This window comes from Lithobates pipiens, unplaced genomic scaffold, assembly GCF_037356315.1.
Source record: "Lithobates pipiens isolate NorthernLeopardFrog02 unplaced genomic scaffold, aLitPip1_a1.2 Scaffold_18, whole genome shotgun sequence".
Lineage (NCBI taxonomy): Eukaryota > Metazoa > Chordata > Amphibia > Anura > Ranidae > Lithobates > Lithobates pipiens.
Genome location: NW_027507758.1, coordinates 130280379 through 130293510, shown reverse-complemented (window position 1 = coordinate 130293510; position 13132 = coordinate 130280379). Strand labels below are relative to the sequence as shown.

General features: G+C 44.6%; 1 protein-coding gene across 5 annotated transcripts in view; it reads right to left on the bottom strand.

The window, feature by feature from the left end:
- MERTK (MER proto-oncogene, tyrosine kinase) overlaps positions 1 to 13132 on the bottom strand; it is a 171038-nt gene that overhangs the window by 109008 nt on the left and 48898 nt on the right. For all 5 annotated transcript variants that reach the window (XM_077486112.1, XM_077486113.1, XM_077486115.1 and 2 more), the window contains 2 exons: positions 12303 to 12403; positions 10099 to 10272 (listed from right to left, as the gene is read on the bottom strand). In XM_077486112.1, coding sequence (XP_077342238.1) covers positions 10099 to 10272; positions 12303 to 12403 — 275 coding nt within the window. The remainder of the gene's footprint in view (positions 1 to 10098; positions 10273 to 12302; positions 12404 to 13132) is intronic.

Genomic DNA, 13132 nt, shown 5'->3' with positions numbered 1-13132 from the left:
CAGTGCAGAATAAAAAAAAAAAATTCTGAATTACATCCCCCCCGCCGCTCCGACTAGCTTAGGGGAGTGTATTTTTTTCCATTATCTGTGCCCCTTTCTTATGATCATGTTCTGGTCGGAGCTGAGTGAATATTTATTCATTTTCGGGTGCATGCCCATCCAGCACTGCTCGCATGTTCTTCTGCCTTGGCTCAGCCACCTACCTGCTTATCTCCTTGTCTTACCTAGCGAAGTGATTTTCCTCCGCTCCCCACCCAGTAGTAGCCAGGGCCCGGAGAGTAAGACTTGACAGGCTATGAGGCAGGCGGCAGCAGCGATGGGCAGAGATCGCTGATTGCCGCCATTACTATTAAAAAAAAAAAATATGTCCCCGGATTTCATTTTAAAAATCTGGTCACCTTATTGTAACCGCCCCCCTTCCCCAAGGTTTCTGCAATCAGCCTGCAAGGGTCCATGCACACTGGGCTTACAAAATGCTGCTTCTACAGGAGAATTGCATTTTGCCTGTAGAAACAGCTCAATGTTATCCATGCAAATAAGGTAGTCTAGAGGCCTATTTTAGGCTCAGCGTTTAGAGGTGGAAAAAACCCTTCTGGTTTGCATTTTTGAAAACACTAAACGCTCCTAAACACTAGTACAAAAGCGCTCTATGACCCCTTTCACACTGGGGCGTTTTTCATGCGCTTTAGCGTTAAAAAAAGCGCATGAAAGAAGCCGCAACTGCAATCCCAATGTAAAAACCCGAGTGCTTTCACACCGAGATCCCTTTCACACTGGGGCGTTTTTCAGGCGCTTTAGCGTTAAAAAAAGCGCCTGAAAGAAGCTGCAACTGCAATCCCAATGTAAAAGCCCGAGTGCTTTCACACTGAGGCGATGCGCTGGCAGAGCGTCAAAAAAAGTCCTGCAAGCAGCTTCTTTGCAGCACTTTTGGAGCTAAAGCGCCCCTTCCCATTGAAATCAATGGGAAGCGCCTGTAAAACGCCTAAAAAAGCTATTGGCAGCAGCGTTTTGTGGGCGCTTTTAACCCTTTATTTGGCCACTAGCAAGGGTTAAAAGCGCCCCAATAACGCTCGAAAAATGCTGGTAAAGCGCTGCTAGTTTAAGCGAGGCTTTACGAGCGTTTTTCGGGCACTGACATTGTGAAAGGGCTCTTAAAGCACTTGGGCTTTCACATTGGGACTGCAGATGAGGCTTCTTTCAATCGCTTTTCAGGTGTTTTTTTTAACGCTAAAGCGCTTGAAAAACGCCTGAAAAACGCCTGAAAAACACCCCAGTGTGAAAGGGGTCTATATGAGCCGAAGAACTGGCATTTTTAAGCCCAGTGAACACAGAACCTTCTGGTGTGCGAGTCTGTTGGGTTCGTTCCCCAGCTCAGCTCTCTGCACAGGTTATGTACAGCACAACGATGATGTCACCAATGCATTTAATATGATAATATATTTGCAAAGGCATTTGTTGCACACATAGTACACATATTATATATGTTGTGGCTATTGAGGAATACATTTATATGAAAGTTTGTGTGCCCCCAGTTAAGCTTCATGTAACACAACTCTTAAGCCCCGTACACACTATCATATTTTCTGCTGATTTTTGTCTTCAGATTTACCAAAACCATGTAGTGCAAGGGCCTGCCTGATTGCATACACATTGAAACTCCTAAGGTTTGACCTCATATTATATGGTTTTGGTAAATCTGAAGGAAAAAATCAGCAGAAAATCTGATAGTGTGTATGGGGCTTTAAGGCCGGCCATACACTGAGCAAATTTCTTTCCTACAACCATGGGTTGCAGAAAATAAATTAGACTGATTCCCCCATCAACACAGATATTTTTGATGTGGGAATCTCTCTTGCCGGGCCATTGTCTTCAACCGGCGGAGGGCAGGGGAGAAAGGCGGCAGGAGAAAACAGTGATTATTGCTAGTGGCTATAGCAGCCGCTAGCAATAATCGCAGGTAAAACCTGGCATGCTGGTTGTATCCAAGATGATCGATCGACATTTAGCTACCCATACACAGTTCGAATCTTGGACACTTCCTGTTGAAGCAGCTGAGATTTGAACCGTGTATGGCCTGCCTAATAGACATGAAATTATTCATATACTGTATTATGGAACACATGGAAATGTTTACTTGCCATTAATTGAACCATTGTTTAATAGAGTGAAACTCCAAAAATATCACAGTTTCTGCTCAATGCATTTTACTGTTTTACGGTAAATGCGGAGCGGATTTCTAAGTAGCTTAAAGTCTGAGTTCTCGAAAAATCATTTAATACAAACGGATTAGAATGTAACATGAAAAACAAAATCACATGATTGGTAACAGCCACGTTTGAATGTTTTTCGTGTTTCTAAGGGCGGCTGCACATTGCCCTGCTGTGCTTTGGGCAAAGTGCAGCTAACCCATCATTTTTGTATGGGTTTGATGGGCTTTCCTATAGACTTTTTTTCTGAAAGGGCACCAAAACAGTGGGACATATTTGAAGTATATGGGAAAGCAGAGCTAACCCACACAAAAATGATGGGTTAGCTGTGCTTTAGCCAAAGGGCAGTGGGGCAGTGTGAAGTTGCCCTTAAAGTAAATCTTTCTAAGAGCAACAGGGGGTTGCTATTGCTGACCTGCTTATGAATATGCTAGCTGCCTGGCTGTTATGCTGACCACCTGGCTTCAAACCTTTCTAAGTCACAAACCTGGAACAGGTATGCAGCTCTAGAAAATCAAATGAAAGTCAGAAATCCTTGCCTGCTTACTTGTGCTGGGGTGTAACTGAAAGTACTGAAGCGCAAGGTTCAGAATGACAGCGTTGAAGGCAGCCATCATGAGTGAGAAGTTAACAATGGCAGGCTCTGTGTTTCTCTCAGGAAAGGTTCCTTTCTTTAATACAGTATCTAAAACTAAAACGTTTTGTTAGTTTTGAAATGTATTTTAGAAGGGTAGACGTTCTTCACTGATACCTGTCCAGGTAGGCTCTTTGATGCCTTACAATGAGCTGGTATTCAACAATTTCAGGTGTGTTAGATGTCCCCAATTGCATGTTGAGGTTTCACCCACTAGCTGTCCTGTAGTGTCATGTAGTGATGTAGCAACCATAGGGTAGAATAAAAATGTGTAACAGGGGATGCAACATATAATACACCTGAAAGTTTTGGATATCAGCAGCGGCCAAAACTCTGAAAGAGAGCAGATTAGAGTAGTATTAGTAATCTTCTTCTTCTACAGTGTGACTTTTTTTCAACAATGTACTATTAAGTCAATTATGAAATTTTTATTAAAAATGCTTTAGAGAAATACGTGTTCTATTTTTACAGTGATATACTTTTAACGGTGGTATAATGTGAATTAGAGTATATAGCAGGGTTTCTCAACTAGGGTTCCATGGGACCTTAGGGTTCCTCTTAAGGTTGCTGGGGGTTCCTTGAGCAATGAACAATATCTGCCTCTCAGATAAGTTCCCACTGACACCATTGATCTTTTTTAATTATCTGTAAGGGAGTAATTCTTTCCAAAGACCACAAGTGTCAGGAGAATTCCTCCCACTGACCATCACGCTAATGTATCATGAGTTGTAGTTATAGTAATTTTAGCAGGGGTTTCCTGAGACCAGAAATTTATTTATAGGCTTCCTCTATGTTTTAAAGATTGAGAAAGGCTGGTATATAGTATAGAGACAATTGGGAGCTTGGCATATTTATGTAGCACCCTCTACCTGAAGGTAGGTTCTAGAATAGGATTTTTTCTGAGTTTAGGGTATAGGTGCAGGTAAATTTAGACAGGCCTGTTCTCTAAGCCAGGCCCGTTTGTTTCGATTTGGGCCTGGGAGTGTTCAGTGTAATGGTGGGTGTGGTCACCCGTACATTGATTCAGAGACGCCTCCCCTATCTTCAGAAATATGTTTCTGGAATCTGGGTTGGACCTGAGGTCTGAGTGGCAGGCAGCTCATGTGAGGAGCTCGGACCAATTACCTCTGGATGTTGGCAGGGGGCAGGCCTCCCATATAAGCTGGGATCACATGCTACCAGGGAGGAGTTCTGAGCGAAGGAAAAGACAGAATGGAGTGCTGAGTTGCTGTTCCGGGCATCCCCACGCAGGGGATGCGGGAAGCACGGAGGAGGGCTGTAGGAGCCATTGAGATGCTTTGGAGGATAGAGATCTTCATCAAGGAGCAGGTGTCAGAATGCTGTGACCGGGGAACACAGTACTTGTACACAGATGAAGGTTGGTGAAGTAGAAGTAGCAGTAAAGCCATTTAGCCATTTTCCCTCCCCGGTGTCATGTGACTTGTTAGTGTTACAAGGTCTCAGGTGTGATTGGGGAGCAGGTGTGTTAAATTTGGTGTTATCGCTCTCACTCTCTCATACTGGTCACTGGAAGTTCAACATGACACCTCATGGCAAAGAACTCTCTGAGGGTCTGAAAAAAAGAATTGTTGCTCTACATAAAGATGGCCTAGGCTATAAGAAGATTGCCAAGACCCTGAAACTGAGCTGCAGCACGGTGGTCAAGACCATACAGCGGTTTAACAGGACAGGTTCCACTCAGAACAGGACTCGCCATGGTTGACCAAAGAAGTTGGGTGCATGTGCTCAGCGTCATATCCAGAGGTTGTGTTTGGGAAATAGATGAATGAGTGCTGCCAGTATTTCTGCAAAGGTTGAAGGGGTGGAGGGGGGGGGGGGTCAGCCTGTCAGTGCCCAGACCATATGCTGCACACTGCATCAAATTGGTCTGCATAGCTGTCGTCCCAGAAGGAAGCCTCTTCTAAAGATGATGCACAAGAAAGACCCGCAAACAGTTTGCTGAAGACAAGCAGACTAAGGATATGGTTTACTGGAACCATGTCCTGTGGTCTGATGAGACCAAGATAAACATATTTGATTCAGATGGTGTCAAGCGTGTGTGGCAGCAACCAGGTGAGGAGTACAAAGAAAAGTGTGTCTTGCCTACAGTCAAGCATGGTGGTGGTAGTGTCATGGCCTGGACTGCATGAGTGCTGCCGACACTGGGGAGCTACAGTTCATTGAGGGAACCATGTACTGTGACATACTGAAACAGTGCAGTGATCTAACATGATAACAACCCCAAACACACCTCCAAGATGACTGGCCAAGCATGTCTCCAGACCTAAACCCTATTGAGCATCTGTGGGGCATCCTCAAAGGGAAGATGGAGAAGCGCAAGGTCTCTAACATCCACCAGCTCAGTGATCCGTGATGTCGTCATGGTGGGGTGGAAAAGGACTCCAGTGGCAACCTGTGATGCTCTGGTGAACTCCATGCCCAAGAGGGTTAAGGCAGTGCTGGAAAATAATGGTTGACACTTTGGGCCCAATTAGGACATTTTTTAGTTAGGGGTGTACTCACTTTTGTTGCCAGCAGTTTAGACATTAATGGCTGTGTGTTATTTTGAAGGGACAGCAAATTAACACTGTTATACAAGCTATACACTCACTACTTTACATTGTAGCAAAGTGTAGTTTCTTTAGTGTTGTCCCATGAAAAGATATACCGTAATAAATTATTAACAAAAATGTGAGGGGTGTACTCACTTTTATGAGATACTGTATATATGTGTACAATGTAATCATACGCCTCTTAAGCCCCTCTTTTCTAGCGTAAGTAATTGTAATTTTAGTAGTGATTACTCATAGGAGGGGCTCTCCATTCTCATTATCAACGTTGTTCTATAAGGACCCCCAAATGTTTTCCCATCACTGTTTTTCCCAGAGTAACCTCTACCAATGTGTATTTTGCATGTGTAACGTTAACATCCAAGTGCATAACTCTACATTTCTCATTATCAGGGCAGGACTTACCATTGGGTTTGACTGGGCTCAAGCCCATGGGCCCCGTCAAATAGGGGGCCCCGCCGAGATACATAGCCGAGTGTACTCGGCTCAGCTGCGCTCACAGTCACACCCAGTCCCGCCCTATGATGGACATAACACAGGGACTGGGCGTGAACGTGAGCCAAGCCGATTACACTCGGATACTCTCTGCTCTGCTTGGGACTGCGACAGGACCCGAGAGCCGCCAAGAGGACCCGAGAGCTGCCGAGATGCACCATTTTTAAACTTCAAGGCTGCAATGACAAGGCTACAAATGACAAGGCTGCAAATGACACTGGGGAAAGGCTGCAAATGACAAGGCACACTGACAAGGCTGCAAATGACAAGGCACACTGACAAGGCTGCAATGACACCGGACAAGGCTGCAGATGGATGGGCATGGCTGCAGATGGACACTGATAAGGCTGCATTGATGGCCATTTAAATGTAAGTTTTTTTTCCTTAAACTTCCCTCCTAAACGTTTTTTTCCTTACATCCCCTCCTAAACTTCGGGTGCGCGTTATACGCCGCCGATAAATCCGATAATGTATAGAAGGTAGGGCCCGAAAGTGACTCAAGCCCAGGGGCCCCCACCACCCTAAGTCCTGCCCTGATTATTATCAATTCTTATCTGAAATAATATATTCAGCCTTTCTGCAACACCAAGGTGAGCCCTGTTATAATGTATAAAGTTAAGTAGTAGATGTAGAAGTGAAAAAATCTATTCATTAAAAAACCTTCCGAAGTTACACTACACAACTTGCGCCTCTACATCACCTTTTACCCAATTAATCACAACAGACTTCAAGACCGTTCATTTATTTAGAGCTTGTCTTAGGCAGAAGTGATTTTAATTAAAGCCATCACTCACTAAGTCAAAAAACTCATTAACTGCACAGCAGTGAGTTAGGCAGGTTTATGAGGTTCTGCCATGAGGTCTATACCAGTGCATTCAAAGTTATTAGACAGACAAAAGTGATTTCATGAATGTGAAACAGAGGGATGTGGTTCAGCTTCTTCTCTGTTCTGGCCCTAAATACTGTATATTACATCTGTGAAGAATTAAATATATTTTATGAATAAGTTGACATAAGCATTAAAACAAGTAGCTTGCCACACCAAAGACAAACCAAACCCTACAGCTTCAAGTCTCAAATGTAAAATGTCTATTATGGATAAATAAATAGAAATAATGTGACTTTTGAGGGCATTACATTTGCCTATATGAAAACTTGTGCTTTGCCAGTACATGTCAAAAATAACAGGTCCAATTTCTGGTGGCCCCAAAAGAAGCACGTACTCTTAAAATTGCCTTCACTCCACTGCATTTGGCCAACGGGAATATACATACCCTGGACATCTAGGTATGGAAGAGCAGGCCACTTGCTCACCAGCTGTGATGTCTAGCCACCTCTGTTTCACTGGCCTCAGATACGGGCAGTAAACAGTAAACTCCCAAGATCCTTGCCTACGTTATCATAGGGCCTCCATACTGATAAGTACTGAAGACTTCTGTCCAGGCCATAGGCCTGAGAAGTGGAACCAGAACAGTATTTAAACTTCGAAACTGGTGGAACTAGAGTGGCGCTTCGTCCACTGCCCCTGAAAATCTGTGATACGTACAAGGCCCTTTTTAGGCCTGGGAACTGGCTTAACAATCTGGGTGCTAGGGGTTTCTCCTCAGAAGAGTGACCAGAAAAGTTTATTCATCCCTTTGCTTTGCCAATTAGTACAGAAACCACACCCGTATACAAACAATTCAGTTGAAGAATAACTTAAAAATGCACATTCAGTGAACAAAAACTCAACTTTGCTTCAGTCTGACCTATGAGATTCAGTTATTCCCAGCCCCATGTAAGTTAGGCGTAGCATTGTGCAGTGGGCAGTAAACAAACACGTGACACAGAGTCCGATTATAGCAGTAACAGTGTATTGAAAAACAGTTCAGCAAATGCAATAGGCCCTGCGGGGAGCACACCGGACAGGAGCCATTTACAACTGAGACAGAGGTGGACTCACAACATGCAATCTGGAAGATTCCAACAGTATCTGCTACGGAGAATCCCAGATAGCAAACATCTGAGCTGCAACTTTGAAAATGACTTGCTAAGCTACTGTATTGCTAGACTTGTCATACTTTACAACTTTGTTGCATAATTGCAGCAAGCCCACATTGCAGGATTTCAGATGAAATTTCTTTGCAAACATTCTGCAAGTTAGTGCAAGTTTTGGTTTGGTTATCTTGTGCAATAGTATTCCCATCACAAGGGTGATTGTGACTATCAGAGCTCCTGCTATAGACTCACCACTGCAACTTTGCTCTTGCTAGAAACTTGCCATTTGATTCAAATTAGAAAAATGTCAACTAACACTCATGTTTCTATTGTAGTTAAGGGCGGCACAGTGGTGTAGTGGTTAGCACTCTCACCTAGCAGTAAAAAGGGTCTCTGGTTTGAATCCCAACCACGACACTACCTGCCTGGAGTTTGCATGTTCTCCCTGTGCCTGCGTGGGTTTCCTCCGGGTACTCCGGTTTCCTCCCACACTCCAAAGACATGCAGGTAGGTTAATTGGCTTCTGTCTCAAATTGGCCCTAGTATATGAATGGGGACCTTGGATTGTGGGCTCCTTGAGGGTAGGGACCGATGTGAGTGTGCTGCAAATGGTGGGCCGACTCATTATTGAAACCTACGGACTAAGACTGGGATGCCATTAAAGTCCATGTACTTGTAAAGGCAAGAGTCACAATACTTTTGGTAATACAGTGTATGTCAGAGGCCAGGAATGGTAGTTAACCACTTGGGATCCGCGCTATTGCAAAATGACGGCAATAGCGCGGACCCACATTTCCGGGACTACGTCTATTGACGTAGTCCCGGTTACGAGCGGCCTGCGCGCCCCCTGAGGGGCGCGCGCGGCGCGCTCTGTGATCGGCGAGTCCGTGAGACTCGCCTGATCACCGATCCGTGTAAGGGGTCGATCCCGACCCCTTATCACGTGATCAGCTGTCAGCCAATGACAGCTGATCATGTGATAAAACGGAGCCGGTAATCGGCTAGTATTCCTCCTCGCGCTCACAGCGCGAGGAGAAAAAAAAAAAGCCGATCGCCGGCGGCCGTGTTCGGGACATCAGTCCCGATCACGGCCAGCAATTTAAACGGACACCTGCCCCCTGCCAGTGCCCACCTGCCACCCGCAGTGCCATCCTGAAATAAAGTAAGTGCCCCCCTGTCAGTGCCACCCAGCAGTGCCCATAGTGCCCACAGTGCCACCCAGCAGTGCCCACAGTGCCACCCAGCAGTGCCCACAGTGCCACCCACAGTGCCACCCAGCAGTGCCACCCACAGTGCCACCCAAAATCTGCCTCAAAGGTGCTGCACCCCAGTGCCGCCCATCAGTGCCCAGCAGTGCCGCCCATCAGTGCCCAGCAGTGCCGCCCATCAGTGCCCAGCAGTGCCACCTATCAGAGCCACCTATCAGTGCCACCTATCAGTGCCCATCAGTCCCATCTATCTGTGGTACCTATCAGTGCCCATCCATGCCACCCATCCGTGCCACTTATCCGTGCCACCCATCCGTGCCATCTTATCTGTGCCCATCTTTGCCCATCAGTGCCGCCTTATCTGTGCCCATCGGTGCCGCCTTATCTGTGCCTATTAGTGCCGCCTTAACTATGCCTATCAGTGCCCACCAGTGCAGCCTATCAGTGCCCACCAATGCAGCCCATCAGTGCCCACCAATGCAGCCCATCAGTGCCCACCAATGCAGCCTATCAGTGCCGCCTAATCAGCGCACTTCAATGAAGGAGAAAAATGACCCGTTTGCAAAATTTTATAACAAACTATTAAAACATGATTTTTTTTTTTTTTTTTTTGCATCTTTTTTTGTTTGTTTAGCAAAAAATAAAACTCCGAGCTGTAACTAAATACCACCAAAAGAAAGCTCTATTTGTGGGAAAAAAATGATAAAAATTTCATTTGGGTACAGTGTTGTATGACCGCGTAATTGTCACTCAAAGTGCATCAGCGCTGAAAGCTGAAAATTGGTCTGGGACTGAGGGGGGTTTAAGTGCCCAGTAAGCAAGTGGTTAAACATTGAAATACGATTTCAGCCATTCAGATTTCCTAAATTTTCATATCCGTAACAGTGCTGTTTGATCTGCTTAGGTTTCGTGTTTTGAGGAAAGGAGAAGGTGCACATTAAGTTTATAAGGTTTGGATAAGTGCTGTTTTACCATAACATAAATGTACCAGTGCAATAATGACTTACCCAACACACTAAGGACCGCTGGTGACACTTCGGGAATATCATTGATTCTTCTGCTGTTATGGAACCAATAAATCTCGACAGGTTCAGGGGGCCCAACAGCCTCACAGGTGAGATTGAATGGAGTATTTCTAGAGACATTTAACCTCTCTGGCTGTCGAATAAAATGTGGAAGTCCTAAATGAAATGCAATAAAAAAATGTCAGGCATCTACTGCTAAAATATCAATCCAGCCACAACTGATATTTTTAGTAAATGCATGTGTAGTAAACTATGTAATTATGTACAAAATACAAACATTTCCCAGTACGCAACTGCATAAACCAGTTCTAGAACTTGAATTACAATTTGTTTTTCCAGCGTTTTGGTAAAAACAGAGCTTTCAGTTAACATATAGTTTGTGTACGACCTTTCTTTTGATTGCACTATTAAATACAGGTCTCTAAAAACTTTTGTAGCACCCTCTAGTGTGTGCTACTAGAATTATAGAGTAGGCAAACTATAATCTTGCCCAGGGATAAACCTAAGTCACTGGGTTAGGGTTATTAGAGGCCAGCGCTGAATTACTCATCCTGGCAGCTCTCTGGTGCCTCGCCCTGTTCCTAGAATGTTGGAGCACGTTCTGGAAATTAGTGGGTGGAAGCTAGGAGTGGCTACCTTGAATATTTAGGGAGCTTCAGCCAATCCCCACATTGGGGGCCCAGCAGGGAACGAAAAGAGTCCTTAAATAGACATGAGCCATGTCAGCAAGGGAGTCGGTGGAAGATGGAAAAGCAGTTCTGAGAAGAGGGACCCCCACTGGGGGGGTTACCTCAGGCTGGAGCTCGGGAGGCTGGCCTGGAAGGATCCCACCATAGGAGGCAGTAGAAGGGGTTCAAGCCAGAGAGGCAGTGAAGAGAGCAAGGAGAGACAGTGAGTAGATCAGCATGGTGCATGGACAGACAAGGGGAGAGACTGCCAGCTGTAGCGGTGCTCTCTTGAAGACAGCGGTGTGATAAGTCTTCATCTAACCTTGCCCTGGGGAATCTCCATATGTGAGGCAGTCAGGAGGACTGGAAGAAGAAAGCAGCCAGGTGGGCTAGCATTTCTTCAGCAGTAGAACTGGGCTCAGTGCCTACAGGGAAGCAGAAGGTGATGAGAAATGCTGTTCACTCCACATGTGCTACTTTACCAAAAAGGGGCAGCAAGTTCCTAGCCTGTAATGGGCTGTTGCTGAATTAACAGGATTGACCAGTGGGTACTGTACATAAGGGAACCAAGTTTGTGCAAGGAAAAGGGTTTGTACATAAGGAGGGAGTTGTCCCTGATTCTGTGTTGGGACTTTTTAAAGTTGGGCATCCCATAATTTTCTTACCCCATCCAAGTTATCATCCCCTAATAATACAACAAAAACAAGCCAAGGACTGTTTTCTGCATTTGAGTAAATGAAGGAAATGCTGTGAGACTGGCTGCACAGCAGTGGGGAACCCAGACATCAGTGACCCCTACGGGGGTAGTCCAACACTTTAAATGGTGAGAGCTCTGCATTTATTTATTTTAATTGCAGCAATCATGCTGTTTTTTTTTTCATGGGGAATGTAACATCAGAAGTGAGAACATGAGCATGCGTATTGACATTACAAGGCTAGATGTAGATCATGGGCGTGCGCACAGGGTGTGCCAGGTGTGCCTGGGCACACCCAATCATGCCATGTGGTGCAGAGTCCCCCGGTTTACACCACTGATATTTCACCAAAATAGGGCTCCAAAAAAAAAAGGGCAAAAAAAATAAATAAATAATATATATTTTTTTAAATAATAAAAAAAAATCAAAATAAAAACTACTGACACTGCCCACTTCCCTACAGAAACCAATCTCTGACCTTATGACACCGTCCACTGCTCTACTGACACTGCATATGTGTTTGACCTTTGGGGGCACACCCTAATGGAATAGGCTGGGCACACCTATGATGTAGACAGTTTACAAAAATCATTTAGGAAGGTCTCACTACTGTATGTAGCCAAAAGATCATTCATCCCATCTCTAAATTTATTTTGAAATATCTCTTTTAGGTCTACTATTCATCAATATTTTATCAGGGCCTCTCATGTTGCAGGTATGACCTGAATATGATCTTACTCGCTGGTCCCCATCTCGTTTCTACTGAATTATTACAAGACTGCCATACATTAAAACATGGAGATTCAGAGACATACGGCCTTACCTTCCACTTGAATGTAGATAGGGTCCGAAAATATTTCTTCATCGTCAATTCTTAATTTGCAGTTATATGTGCCGTTATCAGACCGCAGCACACCTGTAATGCTTCAAGTAAGAATATATAAAATGTATTATTAGCTAATTACGAATCCTTGTGTATTTACATTTGCTTTAAATGAAATTCATTTTTATAGGCAATCAGTTCAGTGCAGTTTTCAAACATTTATATTCATTTAGACGCTATAACTTTTGCACAAACCAAAAATATGTAGAAGAATACATATAGGCCTAAACTGAGAAAAAAAAAATATATTTTTTTTTAAATGGGGATATTTTTGTTATAGTGTGGAGATGCGACCCCATGTCATAGGTGCAAATGAGCAGTGTATGCCTGATTTTGGTAGACTTGCTAATTGTACATCTGTGTGCTGGCTTCATAATCATCCCAGGAATAGAGGTCAGGGCTCATCCTAAAACCCCTTTCACACCACACTGCCCATAGTGTGGGTGGTAAAATGCTTTACCACCGGATTTGTGGTGCATTTCGGCCGCTAGCGGTGCTTTTACCCCCCACTAACGGCCAATAAAGGGTTAAAACCTGTAGTATAGGAGGTAACCTCTCCCTCTTCTGGGTGTGAGGCACATGTAATGGTTACCCCAAACCTCTCAGAATACAGTGGATGGTAATTAACTGCCAACTGCCAGGCCTAGGTGCTGTCACATGGTGACTAGATGGCTTGGAAAGTTAGTGAAAATGTTTAAGCCAAGCTATGGTTGTTACTTCCATAGGGAATGTGCGGGGGGTGCAGAAGGGAATCATAAGTAGTAAACACA